Source organism: Hermetia illucens, chromosome 2 (assembly GCF_905115235.1).
Source record: "Hermetia illucens chromosome 2, iHerIll2.2.curated.20191125, whole genome shotgun sequence".
Classification (NCBI taxonomy): Eukaryota; Metazoa; Arthropoda; class Insecta; order Diptera; family Stratiomyidae; genus Hermetia; species Hermetia illucens.
In genome coordinates this window covers 144,896,092-144,918,706 of record NC_051850.1, presented here as the reverse complement: position 1 = coordinate 144,918,706, position 22,615 = coordinate 144,896,092, and the positions used below count along the sequence as shown (strand labels likewise).

General features: G+C 39.9%; 1 protein-coding gene across 2 annotated transcripts in view; it reads right to left on the bottom strand.

The window, feature by feature from the left end:
* The window catches only part of LOC119647454 (calcium-binding mitochondrial carrier protein SCaMC-2), a 74,926-nt gene extending 52,397 nt beyond the window's left edge, over positions 1-22,529 (bottom strand). The window contains exons 1-3 of one of the 2 annotated variants that reach the window (XM_038048386.1): positions 22,255-22,529; positions 14,815-15,304; positions 7,609-7,781 (exon numbers count right to left, since the gene is read on the bottom strand). In XM_038048386.1, coding sequence (XP_037904314.1) covers positions 7,609-7,781; positions 14,815-15,304; positions 22,255-22,314 — 723 coding nt within the window. In that variant the 5' untranslated portion in view covers positions 22,315-22,529. Of the gene's footprint in view, positions 1-7,608; positions 8,683-14,814; positions 15,305-22,254 lie in introns of those variants that run through there. The other variant, XM_038048383.1, reaches the window with a different exon arrangement.
* Between the last annotated feature and the right edge of the window lie 86 nt (positions 22,530-22,615).

Sequence of the window (22,615 nt, the reverse complement as noted above, 5' to 3'; positions counted from 1 at the left end):
TATACATATTTTGTAAGCAGAATATGTTGGAAGCATACTGCATAAATTTCAGACAGGAAATCAAAATATCAGCAAATACAAGAGTGCCCGCCATGTTGACATTTGACCGTAAAAATTAAATACAAACGATTATCAAATCCGTTAATTGAAAATTTTGTATTATAATTATTTGTATGAAAAGAAAAGAATATATTTATTTTTATTGCAAAAAAAAATCTAAAAAAAGATTGTGTCACATAGGAACATCCCCTTAAATACAAAGCAAACCCTTCTTCGGAAACGCATACAGTGGGCTGCATCATTCTATGTGGAACTTAAGGGAGGGTCTCCGAACATGCGAAAAGGAGGTGTCCATTTTCTTCACTGAATATAGCCATGTGAAGTATCGAAGGCTTCGATTAGTACTTTTCTCACATTCTTAGTTCTGACATTTAGTGCAAAATGGATTGAAAAGTAGCGATTTCAGAGCCTACCCAACATAAAAGTCTGAAAAAATCACGAAACTGCCACTCTACGGTGCCTAGGTTTCGGAATACCTTCCATGCCCTGTTCAAATAAAATTAGTAATAGTATGTTATTATAATTTTTAGTAATTGACTATAAATGTCCACTCAAATGTTTTGATGTAGGAAATACACAAAACCTTTCCTACCTGAAGCTTCCAACTTCTGGTTTCCCGACTTGTTTATTTTTAAGAGAACAATGACTCACGTTGCTCGTGTGTATCTTCTCCCCACGGGATCTTTTAGACTGCAGTAAACTAATTAAGGATAGATGTTGGATCCTTTGATTTTGAAAGCAATCATCCTAGGATGTGTCGAGTTCTGAAATTTGATATTTACAAGCCTTCTCATTCTTTCTGCCACCCCTAGGACATAATTGCAAAATATCTATAATAATATCTATTCCGTTTCTTGCCAATTCCTCGGCACTCACCATCAATGCTTCATAAATGGGTTTTGACAACACGTTCAGCTTGTATTTATTGAGGTTGAAGGAACGGAAGAGGATAATAATATGTCCGGATGCAGTTTCTTTACGACATCAATTTAATCAATTGGACCTTTTCCAACTATGTAATGTGGTGTGTAAGGTAATTTACTGTTGGAAACGGTCTCCACAGTGATGCGAAACCTCTGGTGTTACGAGGTGAATTTCAAAATAGTAATAGCGTCCTAGAAGTAAAATCTTGTCGTTTTAGTGAGTTGTCTAACAGAATAGTTGAAAGCGGGCTGAATATCCCAACATCTACTAATAGCCGTGAATGTGGAAATCGAAAATGTTGAAAAGTTTGGACTACTTTTGCAAGATTGCCCATTTTTACGAGACATTGTGGTAGGAAGCAAGGGTCAACAGGCTTTTTACGTCAAATGACACCATGACCCCCTCTTTCCTAATTGACACATTCCGCTAGTTTAATAAAATTAAATCAAAATTAAAACAAAACTAATTTCGGTTTAAGCACAAGTGATTACTGTTTTGTAAAGAAAGATTCAACCGACTTTGTAATCCATAAAGAATCCCCTGCCTGTGACGTTTAGTTTGACCGAAAACTTTTGTTGAAAGCTTATTGTAGGTCGTGAATCTACTAATGACATAATGTAATAACTAATTGAATATATATTAAAATTATTGATATTTTGTGACCAGTATTGTGGAACACAAATTCAGTTTTCTAAATCGTTCCTGAAAACCACCATCCTATAACTCAAAGTGAGTTCGACATTAACTCAACGCTGATACCTGATGGCGTTGGAGTAAGTTTCAGGGAAAATCCTAAATCTGAGGTCAAGGTGCTCATGATTCGGGTTACTAAGAAGCATTACAGAAATATAATATTGTGCACACAACGCGAACAAAGAGATCTAATTGACAAGTTATATACTGTCAACCTGTCCCTGAGCCATTTAATCAGAAAACAAGTCTTAATTACCGTACAAACGATAAAAAATATTTATTTTCGCTTGGATTTTGATCACCTGACTATCTATCAAGCATGCTTTGAATGCAGAACTTGACAGTAGTTCACTTAGAGTTAGACTGTTTGGCGGGACAAGTCACATCGGTTAAGTTCAACACGGTAGATATCAATCTAGCTGTCACCGGAGCAAATCGATAAGCACGGCATGTGTAGCAAAAACAATGGCTTCACGTTCGTATATTATGTCACGAAAAAATTTGCGTATTGTTTGCTTTCTTTACACAAGTGTAAATATGATATCTAAAATAAACACCGAGAGAATATAGAAACATTTTTAAAGTTTGGTGGAGAAGAAGAGCGGCTCTCCATTAGAAATTTTCCAGTATCGACCACATCAATAGCTTGCATAACTCTCATTGATTTCAAGGAAGTTTTTCGAGAATGTTATCACAAAGTGCATCTGAAGCACTCTTTACAGTGAGACGACAAGATTGCATTTATTTGCAGATATTGATATTTCGGGAACCAGTTGTTCCCTTCCTTAGGGCTTACATTCTAGGATATCGATATTTACAAATAAATACAATAGGGTTGTCCCTAATCAAAAAACAATCTTTTCGTTTCATTGAAACACAGGGCAACAAAAAAGTACAACGCTACAAACCACACTCTTCACAGTTGGAAAAAGCACATACGCATTATAACAGTATAAAAAACATTTTGCGTGAAAACCAAGTCTAACCGAGAATGAAGTCTGAAATAATATCAGTCAAAAATAAAAACATAGATTTCGATATTATTTCATGCTCCATCAGTGTCGAGGTGACATTCATCGTGTCCTGCCTCAAAAAATTGATGCAATTGAATGGACAGTGATATTTTCCAGGCAAAAACGTTTATTATACAGGGGCCCTTTGCCTATTATCTCAACATGCAAGGAGGTGGTGGACATAAACCAAAACTGAAAATTCATAGCAGTCAAATGAGTTCATTATAGGCAACTCAGATGTATTGCTGTATTACTGCTTATAAAATCATATAAAGGGGCAGGCAGTTCAGATTGTGGCCGCGTCTTAAAATGACAGTAAATTTGTGAAGAAACAACTTTGACCTATTATAACTTTGTAGTTAACACCACAACTTCGACCAAATTTGGTATATCATGCTCCATGTTACAGCCTACATTGCCTTCATAATTCTAGGATAAACTTAAGGAAGATTTCTAATTAATATCTAAAAAATTTGGATATATACTATTATTAACGTTATTTAAACAGGTATCGGTATGGAAGATATTTTGAGGCCTGTGGATCGTATAGTGGAATCTCCGTGAATTTTCTCATATTTTTACGTATGGTAATTTTTGAGAATGGGCCCCTGGAAAAAATTATCACTTTCCAGTTACTGCAGCCCCCCTCCCTCCTGAAAAAAGCCTAAATAAAGCTTTGGAAAGTACTACTCCAGACTTTTAATTTGGTACTCCACATGATTATATGTGTAAAAAAATTATATTCCACAATTAAACTCAATGCAGAACGATATCCCTCATTGCATGCGAGGGGATTTATCAATAAGAGTAACCATTTCTGAGAAAATCCGTGTAACAGATACGTTTTTTTTTTGTTTTACAGAAATCCTCAAGACCTTAACAAAGCAAAATTCTCAATTGAACAATGGGGTTGGGTTGGCATAAGAGCAATTATTGTATTGCTAACTATTTTAACCAGTAGGATCCGCTTAAGCAGTAAAGCGCCGTAAGTTTTATAGGACAAAGATGATAAAACAATTGCCTATTAGCGTCATAGATAGGCTTAGGCCCATCCGAGAGGTTTAAACGACAGAATAGATGAGTTTCAAAAGTCGAATATTCTGAGACACACAATGCTGCCTACTCGCTTCGCATCACACCTTTCTGGAGCAGGGCATCCACATCGCTTATTTTGTATTCTTTTTTTCCTCTTTGATTTTCTCAGACTGTGCTCAAGTTTCACTAACATCGCCTGCAATGCTGTGCAAATGATAAGGCTACAGTAGCGGGATAGCACAAATGTGAGCACCACAAATCATGTGACATAATTGATCACCACAGGACAATTATAATTTTGCATTTAGTGATTTTGAGGTTTTAACATTTCATAATAAATCTAAAACAACAAATAACACAAAACCTCATTCAAATCGATGCACTGTATATCCATCTATTGCACACAATTTACTCCGAAATAGCAATACTTATTGTGTACTCTTAAACTCAGAGTGATTTAATATTCAGTATAAGAGATATATCAAATGAAAAGTCGCAATTAGTTTTTTTTTCTAAATCAACCCTTTTAATATCGAAGTGGAAAAGAAAATAAGTATATCCGACCACTGAACTGTGGGAGTGATAGCCGTCGCACCACAAGCAATGCCTGACTCCAAAAACATAGCAGAAATGTAACTTATCCAATTCTTCTTGCAGCCAGTCATGCACCAGGTTGTCGATATGGGCCAACAAGGTTTGCGATGATAGAGATAATAGAGAGATCGCTGAATAACCGGCAAAATCGGTTGTACTCTGTTGTACAGTGGTAAAAAAACCCTCACTTTCATTTAGCTCCACACGGGACTGCTCCCATAAGCCCCCGAAAGTGCACGGACAACAGCAGGCGGGCCAAACATCAATCACTCGCAACCATTGACGCGCACAGTTTACGCAATATATGGCCGCATGGAAAAAGGGACCCAGGATTAACTGCTGCTATGATTTTCACCAAACTAATGCTCCATGCTATGGTATACATTACTACTAATTTTTATGACTCTATGAGTAATATACTATTATTAACTTGATTTGAGTAGATATCGGAATGGAGGCTATTTTGAGGTATGGGCACTGTATGGAAGCTGCTTCGTGATTTCTTCAGATTTTTCGGTTAGGTAGGTCCTGAGAATGGGCCGTGAAAGAAATGATCATTTATCATTATCGCAAGAAAATTATGCACTCATATTAAAATGACTACCTCCCTTCTTTACGAGGTAAAGGCATATTTGCAACGAATGCAGCTTACGACTTTAAATTGGGCCAGGAAAGATTTAAATGGAGTTGAGAACTGCTGTGTTATTTAAAACAAAAATGCCTTAGAACAAATAAAAGAATCATGGAATTACTCAATTACTCCAGAACATTGATTGATTTAATGCCACATAGAATCAAGGCAATGTTCGAAGAAGAGTGTGGGCCCAGCGAATATAAATGTTAATATTTATATATATAAGCAAATAATAATAATAATTTTTAATGCGCTTACTTCATTATTAAATTAAACATCTTATATCTGCGTGGTTTTTAAGTTATAATAGAAAAATTAGTATAAGCTCATCTATAAAATTTATCTGGCCACGAGTGTAGACCGCGCATCTTGACCTCCTACTCCCCCATTTAGCAATTTTTGTCGAAACTAAAATCTACTTAAATAATAATTGAGACCTTTTTTACATCACATATATTACATATATTGAGAGCCCCTTTACACAAAACCATAAAAAAATGAAATACGTCTACACTCAACATAACTAAAAAGGTCGGAATACCAGGAGCTAGGCACTTCGGATATATTCACATCTATATATTTCCACACTTTAACTCCGCCGTTCATACGGTTCATTTTATACACCTGTGATGATGACGTCATACACGTTTCAGAGTGCAATAAATTTAAATGAAATGCAATAATAGTTGGATTTGCTTCAAACTTTGCAGAATTGTGTGCTATACTGTTACTTATAACAGTGCCGATTTTGTACTTCTAACATAAACTTAAGCGGGGTTTTTGGGTAAAATTCGATAATATACTATTATTAACTTTATTTCAGCAGATATCAGAATGGGATGTATTTTGAAGCATAGATTTCGTATTGATACATCTTCAATCTTTTCAAATTTTTCGGATGGTTAGATTCTGAGAATGAGACCTATTACACTTTTCGGGGCATACATTTCGATCCTTCATTCTCTATCTTCCTATGTTTCACCCAATATCAGAAATGAAATCAATTTCAAATACTAATCGAGCCCTTTCATTTGATGACCATATTCTGTAAAAAAAACGTACACCCCCCTGTATGTATGAGCAGGAAATCAAATGTGACAGACAGCCATACAGTCGGACATACAGACGTTGAACCAATTCTAATAAGGTTTTATTTCACACAAAATCTTAGGAGTAAGCTTACGCTCATCTAAAAAGAAAATAATCAGCCAATGAACAACTCAATGGAAAAAACCCAGAGGTGAATAAGAAGAGTATGTAAGAGAAAGGGAAATTCGTCCCTCTCAAACCTCGTTACAGAATTACCCGTAAGAAGTGATGCCGCCGCAAAGTAGCACTATTTTCGCATCGAAGGTTGGGTTTAATTTGGAACGCCATACCCGCGGGTTGTAAGAATGTAAGGAGGGAGGAGCGAGAGGTCATCTCCCTTGAATTCCGTACTTTAACACCTATGAGTTTTCACCGGGATTGAAGAAGAGGAACCTCTCCCCTTTTCCTCCATGAACTCGGACATGACAAAACGACAAAAAACAATATTTGTTGCATGCATTCAAACATCGAAACCATTCGAAAATCATATTTTAATTAAGAGCCCAGTGACAACTGCAATAAACTCAGCCAGTCGAACTGACTGATTTTATTTAAAAATTTTAAAGTTCATCAATGCATCAGTCATTGCCATAAACGATCAGTTTGCCATAATTTTGTCATTCTGACTGACGCCAAATTGATAAAATACTGATCGTGTAGGGTGGATCTTACCCAACCCCATGTCTCTGTCCATCTTTTCTGATAACTACCGGTTTTGCTTTCCCACGAAAAAGTGAAAATTTGGGCCTAGCGTAGAGTTTTTCCAATATGACACCCCAGTTTTACCATAATGTTGCTTGAAGGCTGCTAGCCCGAAACATGTTTTGATTGATAAATTTATATGTATATATGTTATCTTCAAATTAAAAGAAAATAAATACTTTAAATTAGAAAAAGCTTCGTTTTCCCTAAGGATCTACTTAACGTCAACCAAGTTTACGCCCCATTTCCTTCATAAGAAAGCTAAAAGTAATTTTATATCTGAAGCACCATACTTCCTGTTTTCCAATAAGTTTACAGTTGTGCAATTTCTGATTGTGGAAACTTAAGAGAGAATTTCTTCAAATAAACATAATTAATTTTAAACAGTTAATGGTTAATGATAGAAAAAAACCGCAGTCATCTGACTATTTCATCGCCACGGGGAAAAAACGGCACTTCTCAATTTGTTTTCCCCAACTTGTATTTATTTTAAGCTTATTTGCAATTGTTTAAAACAAATATGTTTGTACAAGCTTGAAATTTGGGAAAATAAATGAACTCCGAAATGCAAATTCTCGACAGAAGATTTCTGCAAGCAAATTTTCTGCGAAATAATTTACGTGTCACAATTGGAATGTGTCGTGCCAAAAATCGATTGGAGTAGAAAAATGAGTCTTGCATCATTTTCCTACAATTGCAGTGAATTTTTTCACATGCTTACGACTGAAGGTGAAAGATCAAATTCCAAATAGCATTTAAAGAAACACGCCGGAACGTTGGTTGTTTCAAGAGAGTAACAACCAACCCCTGCCAGCGTCAACTAAGTTGCCTCTACCGAAAACCTGTGCAAAGAAAGCCACTCACCTCAGCGTAAGCGCTAGAGATTCCGAATTCCTTGAGTGCGCTGGACAGATCGTGAATATCAATTCGCCCATTTCCGTCGCGGTCTAGTTTCTTGAACAGTCTCTCTAAGCGTTCTTCATCTGCTTGAGGCAACTCATGGAGATAGTGGACCGGCAGATAGTTGTTGTGATTATGGGAAATGGTTTGTGGCGATGCGGCGTTGTGGTGATGGAATTGTCCGTTGGTATGGTGATGAAATTGACCTGCAGCTGTTGTCACGATGTAATTCGCAGCTGACTGAGATCCGGCCCCGTCGACAGGTGGACTGCCTGCTGATGATGATGTGATCGATTCGGAATCCTGCGAATGGTTAATTACTATTTGTCCCTTATCGATTTTGTTAACCATTCTACTTCAGTAGTTCTTTAACACCCACAATAATTTTCCGGAATTTATATCAATGCAGTCGCTATAATTTAATTTGAGTCCGAGCTTCAATCTATTTCAGGGCAAGATGCACTGGGCATACAACCGGAGACCGCGTGAACACTTCACGGAGCACACATGGGGGGAGATGACTAACTATTTTCGGCTGGGCTTCTCGACAAGCGTATAAACTACGTGAAATCAGGGTCAACCTGAATTCGTGTGGCTATGGCTGGTTCCAAGCCTGTTAAAGCGACGAAGCGATGACACGTCTAGCGAGCACTTGTTGGCATTTTGAATAGCGAAATTTTTAAGTCTTCCGTGTATAGAAAGCCGCCGCACGCCACATTAGAAATTTCTCAGACTTTCAGGTGGTGCTGGAGGAGGCGCAGTCGGAGGGAAGTGTCGGTGATTTATTATTCTTCTCGATTCCTCACCAATTCCACGACAGCTTTTCGAGAACGTATTCCCACACGCGAAATTTTCACAGTTTACCAACCACAGACGGTACGTGGTGAAAACGTCCCTAACAAACCAAAAGCTCTTAATCCAAAGTTGAAACGATTTTTTTGACTCGCTGTGACGGAACTACGAATCCGTGGCGCCGAAAATGACAAATTGAAGCGATGCCACCAAACCGAGAAAGAACGAACTCTTCGGCGATTTTTTGACAACTGCGGCAGTGATTCGCGCAAAAAACGACGTTTCACGGCCAACACACGTGCAGCAGCAGATGTACTTACGGATGGCGCTCTTTGTTTCGTTTGTGTGGGGGAAAACAGGTCAAGTTACTCATGATTCAGTTCAATGAATCGGTTGTTCTGTTTATGGAGACCTCTGCCCGTCATTGCTGGAAGGTAGTTCAAAATTTGATAAGTTCGTTACGTTCTTATGGGTATTTCGTCCTTAGGAATAAAAACTCAACATCGTCTCCGTCGCTAGTAGTAATTTATTATTCAGCAAATATCAATATTTCGGAAATAATTTTTTCTCTCCGAAAATCTGGCTCGGAACCAATGCTTTCTTGCGTCGAGCGTGGTGAGCTGGCGGCGGGGGCATTGTCGGTGCCACAGCTATTCGCTCCCCCATGAGTAAAAATATGATTATCCTTTTAAGGGTCTCGATGCTGTGATGGTTTTATGGAAGAGCCGATGGAGCCAAATATAAATCCGATAATTGCAAATTAGTAAGGAAAGGTTTTGGCTGCTGTGGTGACTGGATATGCGATGGCTGAGATGGTGGAACTTGCAAGAATGGGGCGTCTATCCACTTAAAATAAGCAGGTTTTAGGTGGTCTACAGAGAGGATCTTTGCGACTCTGTTAACGTCTACAAGAAGCGTTTTATCACTCGATGCGGTGTTGGTCCAGCGACTTCTTCATGGAATCGATGCGATAGGAAACGTATTTGCAGACAGCAAAATCCTTGAAGACGAAAAGACGGTGGCCTGATGAATACCTAAACGCTGGCGCAGGGCGAATAGCTGGAAAGAAGCTGCGCAGGTCGATGACGGATTATGTGGGGCTGCTGCTTGGTTTATCTTGAGGATCGCCCGAAATGCGGAGCGATGACCCGAATGCCATTTCAGTCGAAAAGTCTAGCAGATCCTCTTTGAAAATGAAAAGAAGGAGTTGGAAGCGCTCAGAGCCATGGAATCCCGGAGATGCACATTAAGGCGGCCGTGAGATTACAATGAATCTGTTCAATCATTCCGTTGGCCTGGGGTGGTGAGGTGTTGTGTGGACGTGATTCGCTCCCGCGAGGCGGATGAGCAGGTCAGCCTCATATTAGCGACGTTTATAAGCGATGATATAAGGGGCGCACCGCGTCGTGTCCTGGACTCGAACTGCTTACGACCACCGTGTATATCGATCGATAAGCTTTAGCAATTTGGTGAATGGTGTCTAAAGCCTGACGGTAAAGTGTTCCCGTTGAACTTCTAATAGTGAAATTATGAGACAAGAGCTGGCGATGAGGTGCCGCAGTTGTTCGTTTTTCCTGCTTTCTTCCGTCTGCGGCTCGCTGAGGCCAAACGTCTACCACAATGTTTCTGGTCACCGATGAAGTCGATTTACCTGGCCTGACATAATGAGGCCTTGTTGGAGCACTGCGTCGGCATGAAAGTGAGCGGACAATGATCGGCGTATGGCACGAACTGGTTTTGGAGAATACCGGGCCGCTAGTTTCCTGTAGTAAATCCTCTTTTATGGACAACGGGTACCAATCCGGGGCAGGGCTCGAATTTGATTTTCGATAGTCACCCTTAACGCGCCACTTGCCGCCAGGCTGGGTCACCATACGCAAAGGGCTGGCCTACTGACTCGAAGAGGGTCAAATGACACCACGTTCCAACAGAAGGTCCAAATCCTGCTTCGCTGCGATAGGACGTTCTCTCGCGAGGAGTCGAGGCCAAGCGTAAATCGGTGGTCCATTGGTGTCGATCGGATGGTGAATTAGCAGATCTCTCGACAAAAAAATAGTCTTTGAGAACTTGAAGATAATTTGCCTATATTTGTCGCGAAGTGTCGACTGAGATGAAACGGCATTGGTCCTGTCAATTTATGAAATGGGCCGAACGCGCAGATCGTGGGAAGGCTGCTGAGGCTGTCGAAGAGGCCACGGTATCGTAAGTCAATTATTAATCCATGGTGATTGAGTGTGTCGGCTCCCAGGATTGATGTTTGAGCATCTGTAATAACGAATGACTAGTTAAATGGCTGACGCAGACCGAGCTCCAAGGCGAGACACTAAGTGCCGAAAGTGGTGATGATGAGCCTTTGATTGGTAAGTAGCGTGGCGATCAGTCGCTTCGGAATAATAGACAGCATGGAGTCGGATTCTACAAGGGAACGAGTTGCGGTGCTGCGGTCCGACACGTAGAAACGGGGGGCGGGTCCTTGGATCCGGGCCAAGCATAGTTTAACCGGCCTTTGTAATAGTTTGCATTTCAGGCTGGTAAGCTACACGCACAATAAGCCTACTGATGAGCAAACTTGTTAGCACTAATGAAGGGAACAAGTGGTTCCCGAATTATCGGTATTTGCAAGAATAAATATCTACACCAACGAAAAAAAAACAACAAATTTTTTATTATTTCAGAACATAATCGTCGTTCATTTCGATGTAGGTGGTGAAGCAGGGGATCAATTTTTTGATATCTCCTCAAAAAAGCCTCCCGCCAAATCCGTCACCCAATTCTCCACCAGTCCCTTCCCTTCTTTCAACCTTTTTCCACCCATGTGCACCTTTAGAGAAGTAAACTGATGGTAATATGAAGATGCCAAACCAGGGCACCGTGGGGATGATATAAAAGGCCTCATTCAGACGGAGTTGCTCTATGGCGTTGGCCGTTTGAGGTCTGGAATTGTTGTGCAGCAAACAGATTCCCTTTGTCAATATGCGCCTCGCCTCCTCACTCAAAATGGTCTTTAACTTCGGATGACATGATCTTTTTTGCTCAAATTGTGATTTTGAACTTTTTTTGCGGAAGGTGAAAAGGTATGACGCCACTGTTAAGATTGTCTTTTTGTTTCAGGTGTAAAGTGGCCGCCTACTACACTATTTCATATACAGTTTTATTTTGTTAAAAATCTCAATTTGAGTTTCGCCCTTCACAATAAAGTAACGCGTGACGGCGTACACTCAGTACTTGACGGGAAAACGGACTAACATTTTTCGCAAGAGATTTTGATGGGTCAGAAGTTTTCAATTTACTAGTTTCGAAATGGTCTTATTTTGAACGGCAGGAATAAATAATATCAAAAAACCATTCCTTACTGACATAACAACCCCCGTACAGTTATTTTCTGCACAAGTCAACAACAATATAACAACGGGCCATATAAAAAGGGGATCGTTTGGGAAGGTCTTATTTTTATTTTCTTAGCTATTTTAGTTGTTTGTAAAATCAGTCCCAGTAACTTTCGACATATACAGATTTCGCTAATCAGATTCGGAATTTTCTCAACCAAATCCAGAATTTTCCATACTAATTTTAGCCCCCTAAAAATTAAGTAACTTTTGGGAGGAAGATCACTTCGTTAAATTAATTGGATCTACATAAATCCCGTATTTTTCTAAGAGATTTCATATTCAGGCAATCTGATCGCAGTGCGGCTTTTAACCGTCTCATATTGTGCGAGAATGCTGAACAAAAACGCATTTCCTTTCATATATTTTATTACAAAATGTAAGGCTATTAATAACAATAGCAACACCAAAATCTGTAGTCATTTTACTCTTCAAATAAGTGTCTTTGATTAACTAATTTAGGAGATAAATTTATTCAAAATCAGTATAATAGTTAAGGTGAAATATTTACTTTCAAAAATTGTTTTTGTCGTAGAAAATAATGAGCAACCGCCAAAACCGAAGCTAAAATAAAAGAACGGCCGTCGAAACTATCAAAGCCAGACAACCGTGGACTGTTTTTAAAAGCTAAGACCGACCCATTTTGTCGGCAAAGATGTTTAATCTCAAGTAAGCGCCACAACTGTTTGACTCTGTTATACAATGGTCATCAAGCCTCCTAGTAAAATTTCACTTAAAAGTAAGTATATCGAAAAATACTCGAAGTCCCCAATCTGAACCCAAAACAATGGAGAAATATCCTGCGAAGCAATAAGACGAAAAACAAACCTTTTCGAGAGGGACGTGAAACACGTGCGTCATCCATCAGGGCAGGCTTATAATCCATGTTACACAAAATCCACAATTAGGCATGGAGGCAATATTGTGAGTGGAGTTTCAACAATCAAAATCACTTTGGACACTAAAAGATACCACTGACTTGTATTAAATGAAAAAATGTCAAAATTTGAGACCCTGCAAACAGAAACCTTTCCCATCCTTTCACGAGGAACAAATCTTTACACCTAAGAACACGCTGGTAAGATTTTAAAGAACACACATTGGTACAACTCTTCATGAAAACCAGCCTTCTGATTCAAGTTACTCTTTGCGACCCACTCGCGGGCCATCCTGGGATAGTGGATTCCATTGCATGGCATAGCCAGCAATAAGTTTATCACATTCCGTAATTTAGCGTAGTTCTTCGTTTGATATTGGCTTAGTCGAGAGTACTCTGGAGACACGACGATGACATAAGTTGGTGAAAGTTATGAGTTTTCGAGCAACAATAGTGGTCAATTTCTATTTGCTACGCTCACATCACGATCCGATTCGTGAATAAGGAAAGAGGTCAAAATTAGCACTTTGAATTTGCATGAAAAATAAAAAATCGAACGATAAAAAAAAATCCTTAATCGCTTCATAAAGGCCATTAACAACTGCGTAAAGTGCAGCACTCAAAGCTTCGACGCATCTCCTACATCCAATCCCATATCTGCACGACACACTCAAAAAGTAAAAGTCAAATAAATAAAACACGTGAAAATTGATTTGACAATGAAGCTTCCGTTGTATTTTACTGACACAGCTTTACATTTTTCATTTAGTTTATACAAGTATACAATTTTAAAACTTAACATTAATACAAATAATCATATGAATGCATAAAATAATTTCATTAAACACAGATCGCAGTTATAGTCTTCTCATTTCAATCATTCAATAAATTCCATGCATCATCCTCTAATTTATTAGTTTTTGTAGCAGTAGCAGTTTTCGCTTTCGCAGTTTTTACATCTAATGATTCTAAGTTTTCAGTGTTTGTGTTAGGAAGTTTCATTGTTTTCTTCGATTGTGATTTACTTTCCGTTCGGATATCGTTGCTACCATTGTTTTGGGAAACTGAAGAGTGTTGTTGATAACCAGTTGAAATGTGGTAGCTTGTATCGAAACCGTTCCAATCGTCGTTTCCACTATTTTGATAAGAAGGTGTTGCAGATTTTTCGTCGGTCCAACCCCAATCATGAGCGCCGTTTCCACCATTAACCGATTGTGAGCGTTGATAGCCATCCGAAGAGCTGTTGTAATTCTCTGAGAATCCGGAATAGCCACCTTGAGGTGAGGAAATATTACTGCCAGCCAAACTGTTCCATCCTTTTTTGCCGATATCACCAACCTGGAGTAAATTAGAATAATGTTTACAGCAGAACGTTTTGGTGGATTACTCAGTTATATTCAATCAAAATCTTATTTCATCTTACAACAGCGAACTTTGGCCTCGAAAAATAATCAAAATAATGAAAAACTACCAAGACAACAAGTTTATAATGTAGGCATCAAGTTAAAAATTAGAATAAATAACAAACTCAAAAGGAAAACAAACCTTTGAAGCTACGTTTGTAACTTGCTCCCCAAGCGACTCTAATAAATTACCTTCTTTCACCTTCCAAATAAAAGAAACAAAAATGATTTAAGATAAAATAAAATAAAAGTGTGAGCTCGACTGATTTCGTTATGAAAGCAATACTTGTTCAATATACCTTTGATGATGCAATATTTCCATAAGTAACTGCTTTTTCTTTTGCTACTGATGCCACTTTCGACGCACCCAGCGACAACATACTCCATCCCTACCAAGGACCAATATCTCAATAAATTAAAAAAACCATAATGATTGAAAAACCTACACTAGCTAACGATGACAGTGTCGAATCTAAAATTTCTTGTGATTGAGTTTTGGGTGGCGCCTCTCTCGTATATCCAAATCCAGAGTACTTTCCCCCTTGGCTGGGTGGTAAATTGCTGAAATCATAAACACGAATAATTAGTAAAAAGAAAGGTATATTTCAATTCTAATCTTACTCAGGTCTCATAGCATTTTGCTCCTGGCGTTTCGAGAAGAAAGCCTCTTTTTGATCTTTAAAACTCGGGGTATCAAATTTCTGATATCCACCACTATCGCCGTAACCAGATCCACCGCTCTGATATCCTCCGCCAGATGAATAGTTTGGCATCGCCCCTGTGCTTTTCGAGTGCGACATATGGGAGGCGCCGCCAGTACTTGTGTTGTTGGACGAGTATGTTGAGGTTGTCGATGAAGATGAACTTCTTTTCTCAGCTTCTTTGCGATCCCATGGCTTACCTTGTGCTAGACATGATATTTTGTCTCGATAAAGGGCAGCCGCTTTCGTATTATATCTTTGTTGAATTGGTAATCGATCGTTCCAGTCGGGCTGGTCTTCCAGGAAATCACGAGCATTTTTATTACCTCCAACTTTCATTTTCTCTAGTTCGATATCTTTCCATTTATCCATCGTTACGGATCGGACAAAGGATAAATGCACTCCAAGACTGCGATGTTGCCCTGAACACTCGAGACAAATCCATATCCCGTATGTCACGGAGACCCATTGTGGATTATGAGCGCCGCATTCGAAGCATTTCTGCAATAATGCAAGGTAATGAGTTTACGAAATATGTCTCATTAGAAAAATAAACTCGAAACACCTAATGTTTTTACTACTCCAATAAAGTCTAAAGTTCGAAAATGATTTGTTACGATCACTTAAGAAACTAGCATTCAGCTAATTGTGAATTCCCATATAATTTAATGTTATATTAATTATAATTATTTTTTATATTCTCGCGGGATCAGCGCTTTGATGAGTCAACCGATTGAAGTGCGTTTAATCGTCAATGCTGCTCCTCGATTGGTGTTAACCCGTCAGATCTAATAACACAAACTGAATAACTACAACTCCCTTTTGAAAATAATACCGTGCCCATATACAGTAATAGGAAACTAATTCTAAATATTGAGATTTTCGATGATGCTTCTCATGTTATTTGAATGTAGAAGTTATTCTTTCCTAGGGTGCTGATGGAGGCTGCAGCGCACAGACCGAAAATTACAAACTTTTCCCGAATACATGCAGGTGTAAAACTATGAAATAAAATTTTTTCATTTCGAAAGAATGCTAAAAGTTATATTCGAAGTATCTTCCATTACTAGTTACACATTCCCCCCAACCTTTCGGGCAATTTGCGGATACCAGCCGGTAAAAATCCTCCGCCGTCGGCGTGAACCATTCACCATTCATTGAGTTCTTTCATATCTTTCTCCCTGCACAGCGAGTGCGTGACCAATCGATTTTAATCGGAGGGAGTTTAGTCTGGTTAGTAAGCAGGATCAGGTAGAACCTCCCAGTTGAGCGCTTCTTACGTGTTACAGGTTTTGCCCTATGTGAAGGAGCATTGCCAAGAAGGAAAATGACCTTGTGTTCCCTCTTTTAGTATTCTGTTCAAGTAGTGAACTATTCAAATTGCTCAATTGTAACTGTTGTTGACCGGTGGTTACTGGGTATTGTTTGCCACCTTATATATAATTCATTACACGTCAGGGAATGTTTATTAATATTAAAACAAGTCGGAACACCGGAAGTTCGGCGCTTCAGGTTTTGTATTCATCTTATGTGAGCAACTCTCTATGCACGTTTTCCACTCGAACGTAGCTAAGATCTAAAAAATTCCGTCATATATTGCCAAACAATATATGTGTATGTACGTACAAATTAAAGGCATAAATATTGTGTGATCTAACGCATATTCAGGCATTTCCACTTTACCCTGTGCATGAAATTATACATACATACACGCCCATCTTATTGAACACTACCTGCAAATTTCATTAGCGTATACGTATACACACGCATGCATGCCTCCAGTCATTGATACTGATATAAATAAATAACGGAAAAAGGTAAAAAAACGAAAAGCGAAAGTGCCTCTATGGCATCGTCGTTCATATAAGTTCACTTTACACATATGATGATGACGACATACACGACCTAGAATGCAATAAATTTACGTGAAATGCAATACTTTGACTTTCCCGTTTTTTGCGTTCAAACTTTCTAGAGTTATATCCTATATTATCGCCTAAACTAATGCAAAATTGCGTACTTCTAGGATAAACGGGTAAATTTCCATAATATGGTCATATACTATCATTAACTATATTTGTGGAGATATTGGGACAGGTTGTACTTTGAGGTCTAAACTTTGGAAAGATGCACCATCGCCATTATCCACGGAGCAACAACCGGTATCTGGTCTAGGCCTGCCTTAATAAGGAACTCCAGACATCCCGGTTTCGATATCCCTAAAAGCTGTCTGGGGTCCTGGCCTACGCCATCGCTCCATCTCAGGCAGGATATTGCCCTTATAGACCTTTCGGGTGGAATCATCCTCATCCATTAAGTGACCCGCCCACCGTAACCGGTGGTGTCGCTCATAGATTTCGTCGTTATGTAGGCCACGGAATCGTCCATCCTCACGTAGGGGGCCAATTCTTCGGAGGATTCTTCTCTCGAACGCGGCCAAGAGTTCGTAATTCTTCTTGCTAAGAACCCAAGTCTCCGAGGAATACATGAGGACTGGCAAGATCATTGTCTTGTACAGTAAGAGCTTTAACGTTTCGAGCGGAACAGTTTTTGTAAGCTGAAGTAGGCTCTGTTGGCTGACAACAACCGTGCGCGGATTTCCTCATCGTAGCTGTTATCGGTTGTGATTTTCGACCCTAGATAGGAGAAATTACCAATGGTCTGAAAGTTGTATTCTCCTATCCCTATTCTTCCTGTTTGACTAGTGCGGTTTGATGTTGTTGATTGGTTGGTTTTCGGTGCTGACGTTGCCATCATATACTTTGTCTTGCCTTCATTGATGTGCAGCCCAAAATCTCGCACCAATCACCGCCTGCTCGATCTGGATGAAGGCAGTTTGTACGTCTCGGGTGGTTCTTCCCATTATGACGATATCGTCAGCATAGGCTTAGGTTACAGTCAGCAATTCCTAAATTCATCGTAACAATATCAATCACTTTGACAAATTGTAAAGCTGTATACGATTTGCCATATGTGTTAAAATACACAAGAAGGTGCCATTGACTTCGAGTAAGCTGAATCATGCAAACATGTGCAGATCCCACTCTATGTAAAATTTGTGACCCAGGCGTAAGTACATTGCATCCCCTTCCGCCTAGAAACTCTTGGAGCAAAACCACATATTGAGCCCATAAAGAAATCTGCTCGTGATATGGGCGCAACTGTAACCACCATGAAACTCCTACAAGGGGGTCAAGCACAAATAACCGGGCGGAAGGACATTCTCCTGGAATACCAACTGGAGGATATACTCTTAGAAGGCCTTCTTGGTTCCCATGGACACTAAATAACGTCCGGTGTCTGATCGCCCTCCACGAGTACGTGGGGACGGCACTCCCCAACGGCATGAATGAATAGAAAATTGAGGGGATTGATGAATTTGTCTTATCATGCTAGCGTTGTTTCTGCAGATAATTATACCAAGTGAAACGCTCTAGAAACACATGACGCTAAATGGTAGGGGAAAGGAGGCCTCTAGCAAAGGTCTGGAATGATCTGAGACACATTGCGGCAGAACAGTAACAATGCCGGATATATACGACGCGACGGGTAGAACTTTGAATCAGCATAGAAGAAAAGTCAAGGACCGTCAAGAATTACAAGATTTAATAGAAACCCCATGTTTTTGAAACAATATGGATTTTTATTATTATGTGAACAACGGATTTGAGAGGAAGCATTGGTCAAATATTAATGCCCTGTATCCAGTGCATTATCCAAAATAAAGGTGTGTTTGTTGTTTGGATCGCTTTTGGATCTCGGAATATTGCAGCGATTAGGGAAGTCAATCAGAAACACATTCACGTATGTATTAGTATTAGGTGTGCAACTAAGTTCCCGCTGTTCCCCGCCATAACATTACATGATATGGAGGTGAAATGAGAAACAGAGGTCAAATATTTGGGAATCACGCTAGACCAAAAATTACTCTGGAATGTGTCATGTGTCATGTCGGAAACACTTGTCGAAAAGCCACGAGGGCTCTGATGACTTGCAGATCCATAGCAGGAAAAAAATGAGGTTGCAGCCCGAAGATACTACTTTGGATATATACTGCAATAGTAAGGCCAATGATTACCTATGGAGCCGTAATCTGGGCAGAAAGAACCCAACTCAGCACACAAGCCAGGGAATTACATAAGCTCCAAAGGCTGGCTTGCGTGTGTATCAGTGGGGCAATGAGGATATGCCCAACGGCATCCCTGGAGGTCCTTCTGGGATTAACCCCTCTTCATCTGTACATACAGATGCAGGCAAGGAGATCAATATTCAGCATGGTCGGTAGTATGAGTGAGGCAGGGAGCTGCCTAAATCGAAGGAAGATTAATATCCTTTCTAGACGGTATCCCGAATTACTGATACCGAGGGACATGACAACGAGGTTTCACTTCGATAAGAAGTTTGAAACACGTTGGAGTAACAAGGCAAACTGGGAGAGCGTGACTGCGACATACGGCTTAAACCAGCAACTGATTACTTGGTACACTGACGGATCCCTCACAGCAGAGGGAGCGGGTGCCGGTGTCATTGGTCCAAGGAAAATGTACTTTGAGCCAATGGGCAGGTGCACTAGCATATTCCAGGCGGAAATTTACGGCATAGACAAATGTGCCCCCTTTAATCTGCAAAGGAACTACAGGGGGCAGAACATAGCTATTCTCACCGATAGCCAAACAGCGATCAAGGCACTTAGGTCCAACCAGGTGAACTCTAAACTGGTATGGGAATGCCTTGAGAGACTGAATACACTCGGCTCGTCCAACAAGGTCTGGATACTTTGGGTTCCAGGCCATGCTGGGTTGGAAGGCAATGAGGCCAACTAGCCAAGAAGGGAGCAGGGATGCCTTTACACGGGCCAGAACCCTTCTGTGGAATCGGAAACGGTTTCATGGCTATGAATCTAAGAAACGAAGAGAAACGGTTGAGGGAACTATATTGGGCGGGCCTACCAGGGATGGAGCAGTCCAGGGTGCTTATTGGGGAATACGAACCCATGCGTACAAACAATTGCTTAAACCTCACCAAAAAGAACCTCCGAATCATAGTGGGAATTCTCACTGGTCATTGTCGGCTGAACTATCACCTAGGGAAGTTAGGGATATCTACGGACACTGCCTGCAGGTTTTGTCAGGAGGAGGACGAAACCTCTATACACGTCCTGGGACAGTGTCCGGCACTTGTGCAAAGTAGGTCGATACATCTGAGAGAACACTTAATACCAGATGCAAAGCTGAAACATCTGGAAGTGGGGAACATATTAAAGTTCCTAACGGTTACAGGCCTGCTTGAGATACTATGATCAACAGGTACACTATAACCAGTAAAAGGGGCACAATAGTTCTTCAAGGACGCGGTGCGACTTTCCCTTAACAGAATAATAATAAAGTTCCCGCTGTTTGTAAATAGATGCTCCTAGCAACAAGCGCTGGTCGATTTCGATTTCGACATATCCAAAACGTCATGAATCAAGTTTAGACATATGGTTAACGACCCGTTTTGATACATTAGTGATTTTGTTTTGGCGTCATATGCTTTTGGATGCGTAAAAAGATGATTTTTCGCCAAATAATCGTTATATGCTGGAAAGGCTGTTGTTGGTGGTGGTATGGTTGGTTTATTTGAAGAAAACACCGGCTAAAACGCATCGAGGGCTTCGAAAAGTTTACAGATATGCTGCTGTAAATGAAACAACGTGCCGTGATTAGGTCCGTCGCTTCAAATGCAGTGATTTCAATGTTGACGATTGTCAGCGGGAAGGAAGGCCTAAAACCTTCGAAGAGACTGAATTGGAGACATTGCTCGACGAGGATTCATATCAAACGCAAAAAGAGCTTGTTTCAGCATTATGATCTATCTGCATGCGTTTGGAAAGATTAAAAAACGAACCACTTGGATTCCTTAATATTCCCCAGATAATAAGTTCGATCATTACTTGATTGATTCTGTGGCAGATGGTCTGGCTGATCGGCACATATCAAGACACAAAAAATAGCTTGAATACCCTCAAAAGATGGACAATTTTATCGTAACGGCATTCGAACTATCCGCACTCTGCCATAAAGATGCGAAAAAGTCACAGTTAGCGACGAGCAATGCCTTGAATGGTTCATTTATAACCATTCTTTCACAATAAATAGCATTTTCATAAAAAAAAAAACGAGAACTTAATTGCAAATCTAAAAAAATTGAAGCACTACTCCGACCCTCAGCGAAAAACTCCGAAAAAATAGTCAGATATGGCTCTTAATTCGGGAAAACAGGAAACAGGAGCCAAACTGAAGATTTATGTGTAACAGCACCAAAGGACAAAAAATTAAAGCCGTAACCCAATTTTGCAATTTTGTTCAACATCTGCAATTTTCTGTATCCCATATAACAAAAAGGATGTAAGTTCTAACCGTTTTGAAAGATGCAGACATACAGGGCAGGTAATTGTAGATGTGACAATGGAGAAACAACTCATGGAGGGTGATAATTCTATTCTGGAATTGCTAAGCAATGAAGCAAACAAGTGGGCGCTACATTGCGCAGAACAGACGAGAACAGGTAGGTGGAACGCATTCCGGACAGTAGAAGTAAGATTCGAGAAACGAATAACGATAGCACGTATACAGGATTGACATCATGGCCTACATAAGGTTCTGTTGCAACCATGTACAGATAATATTTCTACGTTGATTATTGCATTTTAGATAGAATGATGGAGACCAGCCGTGCGCAAAATGGATAAGCATGAACATAGCATTGGTAAGATCTGCAAAGCATGCACTCGATAAAATACAATATGACTAAGTCCCCAAATAATCGGTCACATTTTAGCCAAATACACAAAAATCTGCATCAGTTACAAATTGTCTCTATTATCACGAGTAATTTATCATAAAAAATCATTCAAGTCGAAAATCGACGTCGAATATTGCGGAAATATTGTAATTAATTCGGGTTAAAACTTTCGCGATAAAAAAATCCATGGAACCAAAACGAGACAAAAGCTTGAATTTTTAACAAAAGACCATTACAAGCCAACTATTTTCCCCATAACGCTCCAATACACAAAACATACAAAACGCAGTGATTTCAAATGTGGTTGCGATTGTAAAGCTGCAAAAACACGACAAAGTGCTGAAGAGGAACCTATCACAACCTTGGAGCTGGTTGGATCTCGGGGTCGATAACAACCACACTCAACCGAACAGAATGTTATATTACTGCATCATCAAGTCCACGTGAATATTATGAAAAAAATTGCTATTGCCAAACTCGCGTTTTGTCATTTGCTGGAGAAAGTTTTTGTTTGGTTACCTCCAGAAGCGCACGTCTAAGGAGATATGTGGGTGTTTGTCTTTCTATGACGCAAATTCATACACTTCACGGTCCTAATTATAACATTAATCCCCGAAATTCTGCACACTACTTCCATTGATTCCTCACTCGCAAGAAATTCCACTTACGTTATTGTCATCAATTGGTTTTAATTCTTGAAGGACACGTCTAGTTCTTGGACTCGCCATCGCTGCTCACGGAGATACTTTTCAGAATGTAAATGCTGTTTTCTAAGCGATTTGTCGGGAATATACGTTGTACACTCTTCCGGGTAATCCTCAGGGAATGTTCGAGCAGCGGCTCACTAACTGGATATTCATAACAATGTCGAATTCTAGTTGGAATTCCCGGAAGATTGAAACTGAACAACCTCCGAACTGCTGCTCGCTGGCAGCGATGACACTCGACACTCGTTCAATTGTCACCCGCGTTTTGAGGACGTGTAAAGGGTTGTATACTTTAATGTTGAACTCATAGATGGTGCTTCTG